The sequence below is a fragment of the Aspergillus versicolor genome (assembly GCF_001890125.1).
Source record: "Aspergillus versicolor CBS 583.65 unplaced genomic scaffold ASPVEscaffold_4, whole genome shotgun sequence".
NCBI classification, from domain to species: Eukaryota; Fungi; Ascomycota; class Eurotiomycetes; order Eurotiales; family Aspergillaceae; genus Aspergillus; species Aspergillus versicolor.
Genome location: NW_024467527.1, coordinates 1,394,331 through 1,414,887, shown reverse-complemented (window position 1 = coordinate 1,414,887; position 20,557 = coordinate 1,394,331). Strand labels below are relative to the sequence as shown.

At 49.7% G+C, this 20,557-nt stretch overlaps 4 protein-coding genes across 4 annotated transcripts; 2 read left to right on the top strand and 2 right to left on the bottom strand.

The window, feature by feature from the left end:
- Positions 1–222: 222 nt before the first annotated feature.
- ASPVEDRAFT_41122 (legume-like lectin family protein) lies at positions 223–2,166 on the top strand. The gene is made up of 6 exons (XM_040812275.1): positions 223–669; positions 723–746; positions 813–883; positions 947–1,028; positions 1,095–1,355; positions 1,412–2,166. The coding sequence occupies exons 1-6, from the start codon at positions 568–570 to the stop codon at positions 1,850–1,852; spliced, it is 981 nt and encodes a 326-aa protein (XP_040667291.1). The 5' UTR covers positions 223–567; the 3' UTR covers positions 1,853–2,166.
- Positions 2,055–3,450, bottom strand: ASPVEDRAFT_640330 (uncharacterized protein). Its single transcript, XM_040815707.1, has one exon. It carries the CDS (start codon positions 3,346–3,348, stop codon positions 2,257–2,259), a length of 1,092 nt encoding a protein of 363 aa, XP_040667290.1. The 5' UTR covers positions 3,349–3,450; the 3' UTR covers positions 2,055–2,256.
- Positions 3,451–3,590: 140 nt separating this feature from the next.
- On the top strand, positions 3,591–5,243 carry ASPVEDRAFT_41121 (uncharacterized protein). The gene has a single exon (XM_040812274.1). The coding sequence runs from the start codon at positions 3,841–3,843 to the stop codon at positions 5,110–5,112; it is 1,272 nt and encodes a 423-aa protein (XP_040667289.1). The 5' UTR covers positions 3,591–3,840; the 3' UTR covers positions 5,113–5,243.
- A 448-nt stretch (positions 5,244–5,691) lies between these two features.
- ASPVEDRAFT_28188 (AAA family ATPase midasin) lies at positions 5,692–20,418 on the bottom strand (the record flags this gene model as incomplete). Its single annotated transcript, XM_040810085.1, has 1 exon — positions 5,692–20,418. The coding sequence occupies one exon, from the start codon at positions 20,416–20,418 to the stop codon at positions 5,692–5,694; it is 14,727 nt and encodes a 4,908-aa protein (XP_040667288.1).
- Positions 20,419–20,557: the final 139 nt, after the last annotated feature.

The following is a 20,557-nucleotide window of genomic DNA, read 5'->3' as shown; positions in this document are numbered from 1 at the left end:
TGCGATGATAAAGAAGGATGGGGACGGCGCGAATGGTGTAATTAGAGCTGTGGTTGTTGAAAATGATGTCGACAGGATCTGAAGTAATCGGGTATCCGAAAAAGGCTGTGGCGTCGCCGAGGCGGAGAGACGCGCGCACCAGCCACAGCCGCAGCAAGTGGACACCTAACTTCTAAGGCTGGCGAGGGTGCAGTGTGGTGTGAACTCTACTAAGCTTGGTCGGAGTTGACCTGAGTGTCTGATCTGTCCAGTTCTCTCCTGCTCGTCCGACTGCGCCCTAACGAGTTATTTTCCTTGCTCTGTTCCTTTTCTCCCCCGACGCGGGATTCCTTCCTTTGACTTTATTTCCAACCTTGTCGCTTGCGAGCCTATCGATTCCTCGACCGAATCCGTTGTTGTTCCGTTGGTGCCAGGTGGAGGTATACCCTGGTTATACTACCTAGGCAGTGTGCAGTTGAATGTCCCGGCGACATTGAGTGTATTTGCATGCCGTATTACAGTCTATCGTTACTCTCAGCCTTTACATCCACAATCGTTTTGTCTCTTCACCTCTAGCTTACGAAAACAATGTTGTTGCCGCGGCTTTCGACGCTCTTGTGCCTGGTTGGCCTGACGGCTGTGCCCGCAGTCAACGCCTATGACGGGGATGAGAATGTTAAGAGCATCCCGGTGTGTACAGGCCTGCCTTTAGATATTATCACAGCTAACTAACTGTTGAATAGCTTCGAACTCATAGTCTCTCTGCCGTGCGTTTACCTTGCTCACCACCATCCCCGCTTTTCAGCATCGACCTCCCACTGACAGTCGCATAGCCATACTTGGATTCAGACTTCCAAAGCCGCTGGTTCGATTTTGGTGGTGATACAGTGATTCGTGCCGACAAGTATGTGCCCCTTAATATACGCTTAGATTCCCAGTCGAGGAATTGGGGGCTGATCTAGCCTAGATATGTCCGACTTACCGCGGACCGACCATCGCAGCAAGGATGGATATTCTCTCGCGTTCCTCTAACTGCGACAAACTGGGAGGTTAGTAACAATGCGCAAGTGGATACATTAGTTTGAGTGTAAACATTGACCGACCTGGCCTTCTAGATTGAGTTTGAATTTCAGATTCAAGGAGAGGGGAACCTACACGGCGATGGCTTCGCCATGTGGCTCACCAAACAGCGCGCTACACAAGGGCCCGTCTTCGGTTCAACAGATAACTTCGAGGGCCTGGGAATCTTCTTCGACACATACAAGAACAACCGCCCCGGCACATCCTTCCCATACGTCATGGCCATGATGGGTGACGGCAAAACCAGCTACGACCAAGCCCATGACGGCAAGGCCAACGAATTGGCTGGATGCTCTGTACGTCTACATCTCTCGTCCTTTCTAATATAGTTTTACTGACCACACGCGCACAGGCTCGCGGTCTTCGCACTACCTCGGTCCCCACCAAGGCCCGCCTTACCTACTTCCAAGACAAATCCCTAACCCTAGACCTCCAATACAAAGCCGAGGACACCTGGACTAACTGCTTCACGCTCCTGAGCCCCGAAACAAACATTGCCATCCCCTCTGTCGCATATCTCGGTTTCTCCGCGGAGACTGGCGAACTCAGCGACAACCACGACATCATCTCCGTTAAGGCCCAGAACCTATACAACGTCGGTGGCTCGAAGGGCACCGGCGGCAGCGGTCCTTCCCGCAAACCCAACAAGAGTCAGGGCAGCAAGTCGAGGAAGAGCCAGGGAAGCAGCTGGTCGTGGTTCCTGTTCAAGGTGTTCTTCTTCATTGCCGCTTGTGTGGGTGGGTATGTTGGGTGGACTGTGTACAGGTCTCGGACGAGGTATTCGCGATTCTAAGCGACGGGCTTATTGTTGGTGGATGGACTTTATGGATTGATTTCGGTGATGGGTTGATTATTGTTCTGAACTGGTGTGAAGAAAATAACAAAAACATTTCAATTTGTTGTTCTATATTTGATCTGCCTTTTTCACGTTCAATATCTCTATCGTTATTTTGCATAGCCATGATGTATGCGTACATTCTGATTCCCTTTGCTACTATGAAACGAGCCAAAAGTTTCACGATTGTGTATTTCACTGTTTCGAAATATATGAACGCTTAAGTTTCTATGCAAAAACGGGTATCAATAGTATCAACGCTAGAATCCTCCTAAGACGTAAGAAAAATAATAATAATAATAGGGGATATCCCAGTAGAAGACCAACGCCGGAGCCATTCCAATGCAGTTCGTAAATGCTGACTACCGTTTCAAATCGCTCCACAAATGGTCAATAATCTGAAAGACTTCTGTAACGCTGCGCATTACCGACTCATCGATTCCCAGCGCACCGTATCGATGCTGAATTTTGTCTGGATGCCACCGAACTCGCTCCGCCTTGAGCGTAGAGAGCAGGGCATCATTGGGAGTAGATTCGTTCCCAGGACCGGCGGGTTGCGGGGGAGCTCGCCGCATAAACTCCTCCACGTTCTCTTTTGTAATGTCCCTCCTCTTCCCTGTCTCGACGGGCCAAAACAGTAGATTTCGTACCTGAGCCCCTTCCGCTGGTCCTTCACCCTCGCCTTTATTCCGTATTGACTCAATCTCATCCCAGGACTTCACATAGCTTCCCCAAACTCCCTTCCATACCTCCTTCATCTTTCTCCTGTCCCGGCCCCGCCGAAGACTGTCTTCCATCGCTCTTTCAAACTTTCTTTTCTCCTCATTCGCGCCAGCCGCCTTCTCAGCCTGCACCTTTGCCCTCTTTTCCGCTCTTATGCGCTCCTGCTCCTCAAGCATCCCCTCCCTCGTCCGCTTCCACATCTCACCGCGCACATAAGCCGCGTATTCCTCCTCGTCCATTTGTTCGAGCTCTCCCCTTCCGTCTCCTTCCCCGCCGAGATGTCCCGGCGGAGCAGCGAAAGAGTGTACCGACTGCCCGTAAACTGATTCCCAAAACGCCGCGCCTTCATCATCACCTAGAGCATCGAAAAGAGACTCACGGAAAGCGGTGTTTGGCGATAATGGAGGGCCCGGGTATGAAGGGACGGTACCAGGAGAGGGGGAGCGAGTGGTGGTTGTTCTGCGGCGTTTATGTCTGCGGTGGCGGACTTCGTCGTCATCGTGGTGATGCCTGTGTCTGTGTCTATGACGGTGGGAGTCATGTCGGTGAGAATCATGTCGTGAAGACCTAGAACTAGATTTGGATTTGGATTTGAAGCGAAATTTCCCTTTGCTTTTACTTTGGTGGGATGTGTAGTCGTCTGGCTCTGGAGCTGCAGGTTTGGTGCTTGATTCGGCCTTGGATTTGGAATCGTGAGCTGGTGAGGGAGGTGCATTGTCTTCTGCGTCCATGTCCTCTAAACCTTTTTATGTGATCAAGGTAGTTGGAGCGAGGCGAGGACAAAATGGGCGCATCTCGGTAACTTGAGAAATTGATCAGAGGGACGGTCGAGATTCGGGCGGCAACTGGAAGGTGCTGTAATTTACTTTACAACCTTGTGTTTGAGCTAGTAATTTTGCCCATCGAAAGCCCTCAAGCAACGAGCGAACCTTATAATATGTAGCAATCATCAGTTGCGCTTTAAAGGTATTAAGAGACATGCCCCTGATGAATTCTAAGCGGTCTTTCACTACAGCTCCTTGCAAAGATGCATATTGTATCAATATTCACGGTAAATATATGACATCACAGCTCATGAAGTGATGATCAGATAAGATAAGAGTCCAAAAATTACAATTCAAACCATCGCGTGACGTACCACAATTCCTCCTTCAACCTCCAACTGCGCAATTTGCACCATCTCCATCGTCAAACAACACCCCACGCCACATCCCACGACAATTATGGTGCTTGTCGCTTATTCTGACTCGGAAGCCTCTGATTCAGAGCCCGAGAATAACACTCCCGCTTCCGCCCCTGCGTCAGTAACCAAACCCGCCGTATCATCCTCTGGCGCAGCTTCAACCGCAAACCCAAAATTCCCATCCATCGTCGATAAAAGCAACCCCCGCAAAATCCGTGTTGCACTCCCCGAAATCAAACCGGAACCATCAGATGGAGACGATACCGATGGCCCGGCGCGCAAAAAGCCTAGAATAGGAGGTGGCGGCGGTGGTGCGTTTTCGGGTTTCAGTTCATTCCTACCGGCCCCGAAACGGCCAAACGCCACGGCAGAGAAGGAGAAAAAGCTAGGTGGTGGACCTGCGCGAAAGGTGTTCAGTTTGAAGACAGGTGCTGCACCGGGGTTTGATCGGGAGGCTGATGAGGAGATGAGGAAAGATATGGAGTTTGATAGCCTAGGGGGCGCTGGTGGCGATGATGATGAGACTATTCCGAAGGCAGGGAGTTCGCAGAAGGAAGGGTATGAAGAGTTCGGGGATGATAACGGGGAAAATATAACGAAGAAGAAACCGGAAGAGGTAGTCTTGAAGGGAAATCCGATGATGTTCAAGCCGTTGTCTGTGGGGCGGACCCAGAAGAAAAAGAAGACGATGGCCACGATTATTCCGCCACCGGTGCCAGAACCCAAACGGAATGATGGGCATATGGAGGGAAAAAAAGGAACGAACGTACACGCCCCGGCTCAACCCCAGAAGCCTACTGCGCCTCCGGCACCGAGACCCAAAGTCAGCCTTTTCTCCCTGTCGACGGATGAAACAGTTACGCCAGACACCTCAAATTCAGCTAATAGCTCTATATACGAGCCCCTTGTATATACGAATGAACGAGCGCCTGCAGCTGGTCCAGTCCCTGAACCCGAGTTGGCTTCTACCTCATCAACACAAACGGCGCCCCCAACACAATCGTTGGATTACATCGCGGATGATCTGAATCTGTCCCGTGCTCAAAGACGCCAGCTATTTGGCCGCAACGCTGATCCATCGAGTTCTCGGATTCTACACTTCAATACGGATGTGGAATATGCCGCCAACCAGGAAATGGCACATAAGGAACTTGCTGCGACGCAACACAACCCAGTCCGGGCTATTGCCCCCGGAAAGCACACGCTACAACAGTTGGTCAATGCGGCAAGTACGCAAAAGGATGCTTTGGAGGAGAGTTTCGCGACTGGTAAACGGAACAAGAAAGAGGCCGGTGCCAAGTATGGATGGTAAAATGGCCATATCTCTAATGTTACTCTTTGATACGGATACCCTGCCCATGGTTGTAATTGTAATATAAAGACTAGGGATTCCCATATGCAAACAATTTCATTATTCTTGGTTTAGTACCATGCTGGCTCGAGATAGATATGTTGACAATCCTCAATCGGTATGCGGGAAAACCAGAGTAGGTGGTTGTTGTAACTTTTTGTGATCACCCAAACTTCATGCGGTTCGCATGGTAGGATACCTAGGCAGGTACATTGCTAATTGAATAGGGTTGTGAGAGTGATAATGTGATCATATGATCACGGGATCAACTGGGTGGAAAGAGCGAAGGGAGGTATACTATCCTGCTTGCCCTACTGGATGTTTTTGTCAATAACAGGAGACAATTCTGTGGATGTTACGGACGGATGGAAGGACGGTGAGTTCGGAATTGAACAAATAACATAAAATATTCAATAAATGGCACTCTATCAATTCTATACACACTGTGTCGCTTATTTACAAGAGAGAAAACATGCTTTTATATGCCCACAAAAATGAGAAAGACAAACAGACGGAAACGCCACAATGCTACCAATCAATCTAAGAAGAGACGTCCACAACCTCTGCAAACCACTGCTTTAAAGCCGTAGCCAAAACAGCCGGGAGCTCCCTTACATCCCGCACAACGAGGTAATAGGGAAACGGGAACCCTTCAAGATATCTCTTCATCTTCAACTTCATTTCGCCAGTACCGCTCTCAGTGTCCGGCTCAAAACTGGCCTGCGTAAGATCCAGTATGGAGTTTCCCTTCAACGCATCCACAATTATGAAAACGATCATAATTCTTTCTTCCTGGGCTTGACGGACCAGGCGCTGGATTGTTTCGTGATCTTCGCAAATGCCGTCTGATATAATGAGCTCGAGTTGCCAGAGATCAGCACCGCCGGAAGCGGGGGATTGCTTGAAGCGTGCTTCGCGGAAGAGAGCAATTGAGTCGGCAATTAACTTGCGTACATTCGTCCCAGTTTGCTGATAGCTGAAGTTCTGGAAAACTTGGACGCCTGCTTCAGATGAGAAGGGTTTGCCGAAGTCGTGGGCCACGCGAACGTGGTCTTCACTACCAAAACCAAGAACACACAGATCACCCGCCTCAAGCATGCTCAGACTCTTTGCGACAAGTGCGAGGGTTTCAAATGCAAGTTGGCCACTCCCACTCTCAAGCATGGACTTACTATCATCAACCGCAAGCATGATTTGATAGTTGCGCTTAGAAGGAACGGACCGGCGCATCCAGATCTTGTCGCGCTTGTACTGGGAAGCGATGTAGGGTATGATACGTTTGATATTGAGACGCTTACCAGTCCGGAAGTCGCCACGGAGCTTTGTCGCGAGTGTTGGCGCGAGGATCAGGCGGAGTTGTTCGGTTAATGAAAGGGAGAGATCGTTTGTCGCCGATTCGTACTTTGACCATAGTCGTTGGGCTTCATCTCGTGGAGTTAGAGGAGGTAGGGTGGAGGAGAGATGGATGGCGGCTAGGTGGGAGTCGACTTCGTCTAGCTCTTCAGTTTCTGCTTGTTCAGCTAACGCATCTCTCGGGGTTTGCTGGGTCTGTGACGCCCCCGGAATAAATGCACCGGGTGCTTGGTTGTCGCCAGGGGCGCCGACATGATCTAGTTGCATTGTATCCTCTAATTCATTTTCTGGAAGGGCCTGAGACTCTTCAGAGGCGTCGGGCAGCATTTCTTGATCGGTAGGCTTGACATCCGACTCTACACCCTTGTTCTGGTCCAGAGCTTTGGCTTGTTCTTCGTTGGCCTGACCAAGCGCTTGGGTATCAGCGACATCCTCTTGGTCTGCCAAATGCTCAAACTCTGCATCGCCCATCTCCGTGTCCTGGGGTAAGGGCTCGTCTACCTCACCCTCCTCCTGCTTCGAAGCATTCTTAATTTCTTTTTGTCTGCGATGCCATTGCTCAAGGACATCACCTAACTTCTTGAACGCCTGTAACTGGGGGTCTTCTGGGTTGACATCGTCCGCTCCTCCTTCGTCTGTGTGTCTTTGGTTTTCCTCCCCTTCTTTCGCAGCACCGGTTTGCTGGTTCTGTTCGACCGAAGGATCAGTAGAGCCGTCTTCTTGTTGTGCGTTGCCGGATGCGCCTTTCTCCTGGTTCTGGTCTTGCTCGGCACCGAGACCGCCATTAACAGCTTCACTGGGAGCAACTTCTTCTCCGGCAGCTTCATTCTCATCCCGTTGAGCAAGAAAGTCATCTTGCTGGGCATCCTCGGAGTTCTCTCCATCCTCCTGTGCCTCATCCTCGCCTTCAGCTGCATTGGTATTCTCCTCGGCTTCAGCTTCCTCGTCCTGGTCGATTTCTTGCTCTTCTCCAGGCTGGTCACCGTGGCCCTCCTCTTCTGGCCCTTCTTCCTGCATCTCGTTCATTTGCTCGTCATTCGGCGCATCCGGAAGATCATCGAGTCCGTCGTCACTCTCAAGGCCTTCTTCATCAGCTCCTTTCTCGTCACCATCAAGCTGCATCTCTTCTGGAAGATCCAGTGTCTCTTGCTCCTGAGCCTGGGGATCGGTAACATCCATATCTTCGCGTCCAACAGCCTCGCCTTCATCCTCGGGCGCTTCTTCCTCTTCCTCGTTCTCTTCATCTCCTTCCCCTTCCTCTTTATCTCCCTCCTCGCCCTTTTCACCCTCCTTCTGCTCTGGTGCAGCCGTTTGTTGATCAGACTCCGAAGCGCCTTTACCTTCTTCGTTCTCTGTCTCTTTTTGCTGCTCGTCATGACCGCCGTCCCACATCTTCTCATCAACAGCCGATGCGTCCAAGTCATTGACGCTGCCAACCTCCTCATCAATATCACCTTCTTCGTCCTCTTCGCCACTTTCATTTTTCTCCTCGTCTTCTGCTTCGTCGCGTTCGCCCTCTTCTCCTTTCAGATCTTCCTGGTCCATGTTCACCGCGTCCTTGGACTTGTCCATGTCCTCTCCAGCTCCTTCTTGTTGCTCCTGCTGCGCGAGCTCCGACAGGTCCTCATCATCCCCAACATCTTTACTGATATCCTCAGCTCCTTCTCCTTCACCGAGTCCTGTTCCACTTTCTAGCTTTCCGGCCTGCCCTTCCTCAGTTGACTCCTCATGCGGGGTACAGAAGCCTTCGGAAGAGACTTGGACAAATGACTTGGTGAGGATGTAGGATAATTTGCAGGTCTCTCGATGCACTTTTAGAAAGCGGCCAACAATGTCTTGACTTATATCGTAATATTTGTTCATGATGGGCAACAGGCTTGCCAGTAAGGCGACTGCCAACGGAATGCCCATATCTGATTGTTGCTGAACTCGGCGTAGTGTTTCGAGGACATCATTAAGGGCATTTGTGATATCAGACAAATGTGTAGACTTGATGGCTTTGGTGAAAAATTCGTCGCTTCGGGAAAGGGATCCGGTTGATGTAATCAAGGCAGGCACCTCCTTGAGTTTTTGAAGACTGACAAGAATTTTGTCCGTGGCTGAAGTAAGACTGCAATCAAAATCTTCTACGGCTAGAACGTCCGTGTCCTTCGCGGATTCTGTGGATTCTACCTTGAGTTTAGTCCAAGGTAGAAGTTGGTCCAGGACAAAGGTAAGATCAGGGCGCTCTCGAACCCATTTCGCGATATCAGTCCTCAATTGGCTCAGGGAGGATGCGGATTCGTCAATAGTATGCTGGTGAAGTTTCGAAGTAAGTCCACTCGGCAAGTCGGGAAGATGTTTAATGGATTGTCTTAGTCGTTCGAACGTGTCTTTCCATGCTCGCAAGCCAGTGAATATATTCGATGACACAACTTCAGAGAATTTCGAATGTAACTCCACGATTGTTGAGGCAAGTCCGAGAGTTGGAGCGAGCCATGCAACTGCCGTTGTGATTTCTTTCTTTCCGCTCGGGAGCTCGATATCGGACCGAACAATTGAGGACGCTCCTGATTTCCATAGGTTTGAGACCTTAACGAGAGTGGACTGGAGTATTCCCAAGTCTGACAGGGCAGGGGAGAGAGCGGCTCTCTGTTTTCTTATCATAAACAAGAGTTGCTCCATGGAACCCAGACTCCTTGACACCTCCACATTGCTAAGTTCCTCGGAGTAGCTCCGCGATGCTTGGCGTGCACGGGGAAGTAAGTCTAGAAGCCGGTGGAAGTAGGCGTCGCAACTCTCGATCAGTTGCGTGACTTCAGAATTGGCTGGAAGAGATGGACTGGTAGCAAGCACCTTAGCAACGGTCGCCTGTGATTCTATCAAGTCGGTACCAGCGTTGCGCTTGACACCCATCTCCAGAAGTTGTCGCAGAGTGTCCGCATAGAAACGACGTTTCTGGCCTTTAAGGTGCTGAACATCGGCTTTGTTCTCCTCTGTTAGAACCTTTGGCGTCTGTGTTCTGTATTCCTTAATACTCTCCAGGAAAAATTGAACAAAACCGCCCAGTTCGTTGCCGATATCGAATTCATCCGGAATTGAGAGGTACATGCTCAGCATACTCTTGACTGTTCCGTCCGGGTTTGTGAATCGAGGTGGCCGAGTAGACCAGACCTTACCTTTCTCGCATATGGTGAGGGCTTCGGGAAGATATGCAGAAGAGGCAGTCGGCTTGCGGCCGCTAAAGATCACATCGTCGTCCCTTTCAGGCATATCCTGACTTAGGATCTGTTCAACGGGGAGACTCAATATCTCGCGATATTTGCGGACGAGCTTGAACAACTTCACGTGTGATCGCCGAGCACTCTCTCTAAGAGCAACAATATTGGTGTCCTTCCAGCTTGCAAGCTGTATCTGCTCTTTGATGTCTTTTTCGAGAGTAGAACGCTTGTCGATCAGCAATTTATTCACCGCAGGCTCAAACTCGGCATAGTATTGAAGGAAATTGTCAAATGCAGACACAAGCTGCTTCAGCGATGGATAATCTGTGACATAAAGCAGGAGGAGAGATCGGAAGTTCTTGATGAGCCGGAGGCGCTCGCTATACTGCCCTAGCGTAGTTGAGTGAATGAATTGTTCCAATGTACCAACCACCTCTTGCACATGGTCGTATAGGTCTGTTTGCCCTGACTTTGCGATTTGAATAGGCCCTCGGATGAGGGCCTCAAAAGCGATAAACCACCACGAACTCACGTCCTGGTCACATTTTTCTTTTTCTAGATCCAGGAGCTTTGCCCAAGTTGATAGCTCCAGACGCCGCCAGGATATTATCAAGTTCGTAAGCTCGTCGTAGTAAGACGCTGCTGAGTACTCTCGGCTCGCTACAAGCTGCCATTCATGGACAAGGGAATGAAGCTTCTCAACTTTTGTCAGAAACTTCGCGACGGGCTCTGCATGCTTGAACTGATAAATCTCCCTGCAAAACAAGATCACATCACCGGGCACTGCGTGGTCGGGCCAAGCATTCTGTATTTGTGTGAACCGAGATTGGATAGAACGCGTCAGAGACAGGAGTTTCTTGGCTTCAGCCAAGTTTCGGTCCTTGTAAAAGTTGTAACCGCTTGTCGAAGTAGTAGCCCTCTTAACAAGATCATCTTCTAGAAGCAAGAAGATAGCCGAGACCTGCTCTTTAGGAGGGAGATGTGACAAGGGCGAATCACTGCTTTCCGGCCAGATTGATCCCAGCAGCGCAGCAGACTGTTTGACATAATTGAGTAGCACCGTCCCGCTATCCGCAGACTGGAACAACTTTGCATGAAGGTCGGTAAGGCGAACCGAAATAGCTTTGGGATCAGCCGCTGTTGATGGAATTGTATTTTGGTCGGACCCGTCCTCGTATGTCGGGAAAAGCTGGTTCAACTCGTTCGCATCGACCTCCTCGCTATCCTCCCAAGAGCCTTTGAAATGATACATCTCGGTTTTGCGAGCGTGTTCTTCCTGGTCCTCCTTCAACTTTGCCTTCCAGAGCACGTAGAATTGCTCGACAATTCGGAAAAGGGACTCTCGTCCACCCCTTGTGGCAAGAAGTCCGGGCTCCATGGTTTCAGCTACTCTAAGAGACGATAGCTCGTGGAACCATAAGTCGGTCGCGTGTTTTGCGTCGTGTGCGACAGGATCATCGTCTGATACATGTAGTCGCCCGGAAGCCCCAAGGAACGGCGTGCTCTGGCAAATAACCCGTGCAAGATCTGTCTCACGGGATTCATGATCAGGGGAAGAGCCAAGAGAGAGACCAAGGTCTAGTACGTGTAGGAAGCGAACGACAAGAGTTGTGATGTCGTCGTATGATCTGTAATTGGTGCTCAGACGCCTACTTAACTGCTGAATATTGTCACGCAGTAACTCCCTCATGCGCTTGTTCTCGGGTCCCTTCTTAGTCGTGTTAATCAGTTTCTCGGGGTTTCGAAGGAGAACCGATTTTATGATGCTTGAGAATTCACCATGGAGAGTGCCGATTTCCGAAGTTGTTGGACGAGTGACAGATGAGGGTGGAGGAGCTGCACCCAGGCTGCGCAATTCCTTTTGCACGAGTTCCTTCCTAATGTTGGTGGACTGCCCAGAAAATACTTTCTCAAACAGTACAATAGCATCAGTCTTTGCGCTTAGTTCGGCAACACGGTGATGATGTCGTTCTCTTGCGACGACAAGGCTCAAGGACGGATCAAATGGCTTGTCCGGAACAAATAGCCATAGAAGAATAACTGCTAGTTGCACCAACGCACTTGCGGTATCTTGTGCAGCATCCTCGCCCGTAGATCTAGTCAGTAAGGCTGTAACAAGCTTGGGAAGCGCCTTATCCGCAATTGCTCTAAAATAATGGTTGGTCGGTAGGTTGCGCGCTAAGCGGATATTGAGTGAGAGCAAGCTAGGTGGTAAGCCTCGTTTCCCTGCCAAACGTAGGAGGGTAACCAGCTGTTCAAATGACTGCGGATTGAAGAATTCTCGGTGAACATCGACAAACTCCGCAGTAAGCTGTAAAAGCGCCTGCCTAAGGAGCTTGAGCTGATCCAGAGCAATTTCTCGACTTGTCAGAGCCAAAGCTTGAGAAAGGGTTTGTTTCTCGATTTCTAGGGCATCCATCTGGCCTAGACTGACGCGATCGACAAAAGCTAATTTGTGAAGCAATGAAAGAGATACTGTGCCATTAACTGCGGTTCCAGATCCGGAAGACCGTTGGTATCCCGAGAAAAGTGACAGCCGGTGGAGGATATCGGGAACCCTGCTTTGTAAATTCGAAGAGTTCAAAGGCTGAGCTGGGCGACCAGCGAGTAAAGCCATAACGGACTGGAGGGCACTCTGAGACGCCGGGGAACTCTCGGTTAAAGCGGAAATGTCATGGTATTGACATAGAACCTCAAACTCGTTCGAGAAGTAGGGGCTTGGTGCCAACTCAGAGTCTTGGACCACGCTTGCCAAGCCCAGCACTGTCTGTCTGAGGTTTTGGATGAGATTTCCTTCATCGGCCCCTTGCAAAAGTATAGACTTCTGTGTTTCAACAAGGGAATTCCGCACTTGGCTCAGCTGGGACAAATCAAGACGTGTCCGGTTAGCGACGTGCATAAACTCGGATGCTACCTTTTCCAGATCCAATATGGATGTCAGCTGGGCATGGGTTGAAGCTGTCGCAGGCCTCCATGATTCCCAAAGCTTTTGCATGCCAAGTCCTGTATTAAGGGCCCAGTTTTCGTGGAAACGTTCAAGCGCTTGTGATAGAGCAGAGGCCAACGGATTAAAACCAGCACCAAGATCGAGTATTGATGCACACAGTGACTTGCCAATCTGGAGATAAACCAGAAATTCGCCTTCGTTGACTTCGCCACTTGTTGTGATTCTCAGAATATCTGTGCAGAAGCTGATAATTGCACGGATAGAAGGAATCGGATCATGTTGTTGCAGGAAGTCACTATCCAGACATTGGATAAACTCATATACGAGTTGCCTACAATGCGATAAAAAGCGTGCAACTGGCTGTGTTGAATCCTTCATCAGGGAAGGTATGCGTTTCGCGGCTAGAGATCGTTGTAACCGACTCATCTGGCTCGGTTTAAGAGACTTGCTAGATTCATCTGCGAGGAGTAAGGTTTGTTTGATGTTATGTAGGTCAAGCTTGGATTCTTGCAGATTCGCCAGCAGAACAATGGAGCCTAATGGCAGGTCACGTTCCAAAACCAGGGCCAGCGGCTCATTGACTAGAGGGTGAAGAGGCTGCAAATGACCCTGGATTGCGAAGGCAACATCCCCTAAGTTGACGGACTTCTTAAAAGCATCAAACAGTAGGCAAAACTGGTTATCGTGTATGACGGAGACGTAACTATCCAGGAGCCTCGAGAATTGGTCGGCCTGTATACCAGGCAAATGAGGTGAGACAAGATGTTGTGATCGCTGGAGATAAGCTAGGTCCGATATCGATAGGTGGTCGAGGCGAATCTCGTACGATGGCCCTGCCACATCCTCAGAACTGGGATCCCAAAGAGAGCGGAGACGGTATAGGCAAGATTGGCTAGTATAGGTTGGCGTGGCGGAATAGGTGAAAGTGTCGTCTTCCCGAGGTAGAATACATATCTCAACACACCGATTTCGCATTGCGCGAGAGAGCTCTCCGTTCCGAGAATCCATCGTCAAGAAAAGTCTAAAGTTTGGATGGGGTGTAATAACCCTGGCGTTCCCACTTTCAGTGCGCTGCTCATTGAGTATGAGGGCACCATTTGGTTCGGTCAAGGAGTTTAGCCTGTCGAGAACAGAAGGGTTACAGAGGTTGGCATTGTCAAGGACAACCCAATCTCCCTTCTGGACGGCTTGTGTCAACACACCCTCAGTCCACTCAAAGCCGACTTTGAGATTCTCCGACTCCTTCGAAACCTGGAGTAGAGTCCGTGATCGCTCAAGTAACTGCACCACTGAAGGCCTGGGATAGAGTTGGTATACCTTCTCCAACAACCTGCATACTAGGTCTAGAGATGCATCACGACTCAGGTGCTCGTAGAGCCCCACGAAAGTTGAGGCTTCTTCATGAGAGATCTCAGATGGATAATTGGCGAGAATGTGTCGTCGCACGAAAATCAAGATATCCTGTACAAGGGACGATGCTTCTCGATTGTGGTCAATCTGCTCAAAGCCTCCAACAAGGTCCATTGTATCGGTATCAGCGCTCAAGGCTAGCTCAACCAAATTAGCACCATTGATAGCAGCAAGCTTCCTTATCAGTGTTGTCTTGCCACAGCCTGATGCCCCCACTAAGATACTAGGCCATGACTGTTCGATGCAAAGCATGAGAGACTCCAAGATAGAAAGATCCCTCGGGAGCATTTTGAGATGAGGATTAGGCGTTTCTTGCAGCATTACATCCCTCCGCATCACTCCAAGACCAACTTGCATACATTCTGGGGTCATGTTATGGTAGTAACTCTTGGCCGTTGTCCAAGCACCGTCGAAAATACGCTCGTAAATACGGCAGACATGCTCTCGATCCTCTTCAGACCTGAATCGTTGAGAGATGATAACGTCTAGGAAATTCTTTGTATCGATTTGGAGCGTTCCACGATCTGCAAGTTGGAGCCATCTTTGAATGTCGCGCAGATTGACCTCCCAAGGACCTCCCAGAACACCTAACCTCCTTTCCTGAACGATTGCAGTGTTCAGCAAGGACACGAAATCAACCAGGCGTTCGGTTTGCGTGGTGGGACTACCAGGGAAAAGTTTGGCGCAAATACGTTTTAAATCCGTGTCGGTGAAACTGTCCGCGTACACCACGGTAAACCGGTTAACAAATGAAGCAGGCAGGCCCTTTCTACCGCCACCTTGATGGTGCGGATTTTGTGCTGCGAAGAGGACGAAGTTGGGGTGGCGTTTAAAAGTCTGGTCAAGCTCCGCAATATAGACCATCTGGCGATGGTCTAGACAGGCGTTGAGACCTTCGAGGACAGACTGAGAGGCCAAGTTCATCTCATCCAAGAGAACCCAGTCACCGCGCTGCATTGCTTGAAGAAAGGGTGCATCTCGCCATGTAAACTGACCAACATCACCGCCTTCCACAGGCACATCGGACCCAAATAAGTCTGTGAGATCTGTTTGCTCGGACAGGTTGATTCGCGTAAGGGGTTTCCCGAGAGCTCGAGCAAGGGCAGTGACCAAAGTAGTTTTACCCACACCAGGGCTTCCTTCGAGGAGAATGGGCTTCGTTAATTGCAGACCGCGGGCGATCCGTACCGAATTAGCAATGGTTGTGGGAGCATCCATTATGAATTGTGCGTCGGGCTGGGCATCACCCTGTATGGTGAGATCGAAAGGACCCACGCGCAAGGCCCCGTCGTGAACATCAATAATGGACTTTTGCAGGTAGATATTCGACGCATCGACACCAAAAAGCTCCTGCAGTTTGTCCAAACATAGTTGTCGGTTTCCCTCGAGGTTATGTAACGTAGTCGCAAGCATTGCGGCCGGGTTTGCGCCCAATGTATCGATGAATACCATTGCGGCTCCTTGAATAATGGCAAACATAAGTTCAGAACCTTGGCATTTGTTGACAAAATCAACCCAGGCCAAGAGATCACGAATAGACAAAGAATTGCTCGAGGAGCCTTGGAAAGTTCGTTTGAACCATTTCGCAAACTGTAACATTTCCCGAGGAACATGCTCTGACTGCGGCTGTAGTCTCATCTGAAGAATAGGGAGAATATCCTCATCTTCCGACAGCTGGGGGGCCCAAATCTCTGTCATTCGATTTCGGAGGGCAGCAGAAAGTTCTCGCTTGCCGTAGTCTCCGCCAGGGTTCATAGTTGAAAGGAACTGGAAACCACTGTCTGCCACCACCATAGAGTCAACGGGCCCCTTTTCCGCCAGGAGTATCGACCTATGGGGCTCAAGTACACTGTTGAGCCGCTCCAACACTGAGTCGTCCGCTAGAGAAATTTCATCCAAAAGGAAGAATTGGCCCGTTTTCATGGCGGTGATCAAACTCCCGTCTGTCCATTCAAACAGTGCATTGAGACGAGCGATGTTCTTTTCAATTCGCCCAAGCAGATCGGGGTCGCATGCTTGCCGCTGCTCAGCACTGAGAGTACCGAAGACTTGCCTTAGCTCTTCGAATGACTTCGTTTCGTCCCCCAACAAGTTTCGCAAATCGTTGCGCAGGGTGTCTTCAATTGCCGATCTGTTTCTGACCGGTCGTTGGGCTCCGATAAGGTCACCAGTTTCCAGATTCACATGCGCGTTGACGATATGAAGCTGTCTTTTGTAGGCATCGGAGACTGCCTGGCAAAGCTGAGTCTTTCCGCAACCTGTTTCACCTACAAGTAAAACGGGCTCGTTGTTTTCAAGGGCCGTGGAAACTAGCATAAAGAGTCTCCTCATTGCCCTTGTCCACACGATGCCAGGTGTTAATTGCCGTAAGCTGGGTGCACGCTTGTCCATTGCTGAAACACTGTAGAGGGTGTCTTCATCGATGGTGACCCTCATGACCTCTTCAATCACGCCTTTCACAGCTGCGCGCTCCTGGGGGTTTCTCACCCTCTCTGCAAGAAGCATGAAACCATTTATAGCCAGCTGCTCTCGATCGTCTGCATTCCGAAGTGCCCACCGAAAGAGGTCACGAAGGGTGGCAAAACTGTTTTTCTGCTCGAATAGTCGGTTCGCCTGGCGCAATAGTGAGAGTTTCCGATAAACAGACACTATCCGGGTACAAAATGATGGCGCAATTTGTGATCTTTCTTTGAGAATGTATTCAAGTTCACTTTCCGGTATGTCATCAAAATGCAATTCTAGGAAACGATTCCGGAAAGCGCGAGACAATACTTTTCGGCCACCATAAAGGCCTGCTGGGTTCTGCGTCGCAAATAGCATGAAATTCTGGTGAGGGTGGACGACTTCTTGCGTCTCTGGTATGAACAGTTCCCGGTTATCATCCAGCAGCCGATTGAGTGCCTCCAATACGTCCGATGGCGCCAAATTGAGTTCATCCAGAACAATCCAGTACCCGTTTCTTAAAGCCTCTACCAAAACGCCTTCCTGATAACGAAGAGTGCCGTCATCGTCGGATACATAAGACCCGAGATACTCTTGGAGATCGGTATGTTCATGGTTATTGATGCGAACGAATTTATTCCCAGAGACTTTTGCAAGATACTCGATCATACTCGTCTTCCCAGCAGAGGTTGGGCCTTGAAGCAGGACTGGAAATCGACGGATGGAGCTCGCTCTCACAAGATTCTTCAGGTTCTTTTCGATGAAAGGTGTTATGATATAATGGGGTTGTTCTTCAGGTGTCAAGTGCCCCTTTCGCATCCAATAGTGTTTGAATTGTACATATTCTTTGCCATCATTAGGAGGTCTGGGGATCTGCCCCAGCAACGCCTTGATGTTTTTCACATTGCTGAAAATGTACTTTTCAAGCAGTGGCATCAACATCCGCTCCGATTCTTGGCTCAAAATTGTCAGGAAACTCATCGAGAAGCCTTCATATATTGCTCGGCGCAATCCATAAATTTGCGCATGATCTGAGGCATAGATGAGAGTACGAACAAGCGTTCGAATGCTAAAGTGCGGTCGTTGTCCGGCTCCATCCGTGAGTTTGTTCTCGTTACTGAGTCTTTTGGCCTCCATGTAAAGTTGGGCAAGATCTGGCACAGCCCTAGAATCACTCAAAGTTAAATCCCCGAGGTACTTCTGGATCAAAGACAAGAGGTCATCCAGCTCATTATCGGGCGACTGCACATATAGTTCTGTGAATCGTGAACGAAGTCCTGGTGGAAGGTCCTTTTTGCCAGCATCTGTCGCAGGGTTCATGGCACCGAATATCCGGAAATCAGGGTGTCCAAATACACGTTCCACATCACCGGCTTCGGAAAGTAAAACAGAGGGTGAGCCCTCGCTGCCATGGTGTAAAAGACTTGCGATATTTTCAAGAGTATCGGGCGAAGCTAGGTTAACCTCATCAAGAAGCACCCATTCCCCATTCCGCAAGGCGCGAACAATCTTTCCCTGAACAAAAGCAAACGCAAATTTAGCATCGCCCTGGGAAACTTGCGCTTCGAAATCATTAAGTTGAGCTGCAAATCTTTCCCATCTCTGTCGTAGAAATTGATATTTCGGCGAATCCAGCTTCCTTCTCTTGGTGGGTTGCTCTCCTTCTCCGGGCTGGGAAGGACCATTTCCTGAGTTGAAGACGCCATCTGCCAGCCGAACAGCTTCATGCCAATGATTTACCAAACGTGCCCAGTTCCCGTTTGCAACATTCTTCGCAATCGAAGTCAGAAACTTCTGGTTCTTTTTCGCAGAGAATGTTAATTCAAACAAGGAATTGAACTCGTCAAACATGGGAATCGCCATTGTACGAATGTTGACAGGTTTGAAGCCGCCCAGCAGATCAGTGCTCTCGCTTTGCTGGGATAAGTTGACTACCGTGAGCTTCTGCCGCATCAAGGTTGCCAGGTGTTGTATCACAGTCGTTTTGCCGATACCCGTCTCTCCAACAAGAAGAACCGGCTCTGCCATCTCGACAGAGGCTGCAACTTGTTCCATTAACTTTAGAGCGGCCCTTGTGGTAGCAAAGCGAGACGAAGCAGCTGCTAACTTAGATGCAGAACCGCTCGGTACCTTGACCTTACGGCAAACCTCTCTTCCAAGTACAAGACTATTGCCCTGATCCAATAGCGCTGGTGTTCGCTCATGTAGACAAAAACCTGCACGCTGGGGCGAAACCTGGAGGGCTTCTGCAACCTTCAAGGCCAATGACTCTGACAATGTCGAGTCGGGTATATATTTGAGGAATATGTCCACGATGTCGAGAAAGATATCGTCATCGGTTCCTTCAGGAGTCGCTTCATATCCTGTCTTCATACCAAGTCGCCGGATCCTCTTATGCATTCTGCTACAGAGTTTAATAAGATCGCGCAAGCCTGGAGTACGACCTTGGGAGCTTTTGATTGCGAGACTCCCATGAAACGACGAGCACAGCTTTTGATAGACGTTCATAATTGTAGGCACTCGAGATTCAAGGAGAGGGAACTTTTGTGCAATCACTTCTTGAACCTCGTCTATTGTTAGCGGATCCACTTGCACCCTGTTCCAAAGTCTGCTTCCAAGAATGGCTGTGCTCGGGGCAATTTCCTCGCCGGCGATGTTGTACGACGATTTCATGGTTGCGATGATTTTGAAGCCTTCAGCACACTTGATACGCTCCCTTCTGCTAGCTATTGTCAGTTCACCCTTCTCTATTATGGGAAGAATGAGGCCAATGACTTCAGAAGGGGCGCGATCTAGGTCTTCAATCAATATCCATCGTCCCTCTCTTGCAGCCTTCGTCAAGACGCCAGGTTGCCAGGCAAAGCTCCCGGTAGTCGGTGATGTTGAGTACATCCCGAGGAGACTTTTCGCATCCGTCTGCTCGTTCAAGTGAAGTGTTACCATGGATTCTGACTGGCCCATGGTGCTTGCAACATCGTTTATCAAGCATGTCTTTCCCGAATTCGGCAACCCAACTAAGAGAATTGGCTGGGGTCTGGTTAAAGAGCTGGCTATTCGTCGTAGATTATCCACGGCTGTTGGAGTTTTCACAATCAAGGATGGCTTGGGTGATATGTCGGTTTGTCGTGGAATCAACACGCCACAAACTTCCGCGGTTCGACTAGTAAGATAGTCTCGCAATTGCTCCACATGTTTAATTTCCTCGGAGCGTAGCCTTGTATCCCTTGTAGAAGTGAGTTGGCTTTCTACAGCAACCCATCGACGCTCTTCCCACAGCCCGAGGCAACGATAGTCGATTGAGATTCCTTCCCAATCTCCCTCTACCGTATCATCTCCACAGTGTGTCCGCAGAATCCTCTCTGTTGAAGCATCGGCTGCACGCATATAGAGACAGAAACATCGTACCGCTAGATATCGGATTACTTGGTGATCATGTCGAAAAAGGGCTTGCAATTGCGACGGCGCGATGGCAGGTGAAAATGCTTCGAGGTCGAAAGAAAGAAGGCGGAAAATAGCCAATAGTAATGTGTGTATCGTGGAGTCGTCTATTTGCAAATTAGTCAAGGCATTAGATGCAGCCAGAGCCGACAGAGGGCCAGCCCGAGACACGGCATATTGGCTTGCGAAAGATCGTAGGTGTGGTGCGAGCGGCAGTATTCGTGCGAATGCAGAGACAACTTCGACTTGATCAACACCAGATTCTGGGAGAATCCAGCGTGCAGCCAGATCAACGAATATCGGTTCGTATAAATAGAAAAATTTCTCCGTATACCCTCGTCTCAATGCGCCGACTGCAAGCGCATTTAGGTACTGAGTCCCGGAAGCGGTGCGGAGGAGGGCTGCAATCTCATCCGGTAGCTGTTCAAGAAGTTGGGACTCGTTTAGAGTCCCCTCGTAGGCAGGACTGGCGCCCATCCTGAGTCCAACCACGCAAGGAACTCTTTAAGTGAGTGGAGGAGAAAAGAAAGTGCATATCGCAATACTTTTTTCCTATCTTTTTTCTGCCGATATTTAGTGGCAGGTCCCCACACAACCATCCTCACCGCCCTTACCT

What these genes read in the sequence shown, in the direction of transcription:
- ASPVEDRAFT_41122 (XM_040812275.1), top strand. Translation starts at nt 568, where the DNA reads ATGTTGTTGCCGCGGCTTTCGACGCTCTTGTGCCTGGTTGGCCTGACG. An exon ending in AGAATGTTAAGAGCATCCCG is followed by an intron (nt 670 to 722) that starts GTGTGTACAGGC and finishes ACTGTTGAATAG; the next exon opens with CTTCGAACTCATAGTCTCTC. An exon ending in ACAGTGATTCGTGCCGACAA is followed by an intron (nt 884 to 946) that starts GTATGTGCCCCT and finishes GATCTAGCCTAG; the next exon opens with ATATGTCCGACTTACCGCGG.
- ASPVEDRAFT_640330 (XM_040815707.1), bottom strand. Translation starts at nt 3,348, where the DNA reads ATGGACGCAGAAGACAATGCACCTCCCTCACCAGCTCACGATTCCAAA.
- ASPVEDRAFT_41121 (XM_040812274.1), top strand. Translation starts at nt 3,841, where the DNA reads ATGGTGCTTGTCGCTTATTCTGACTCGGAAGCCTCTGATTCAGAGCCC.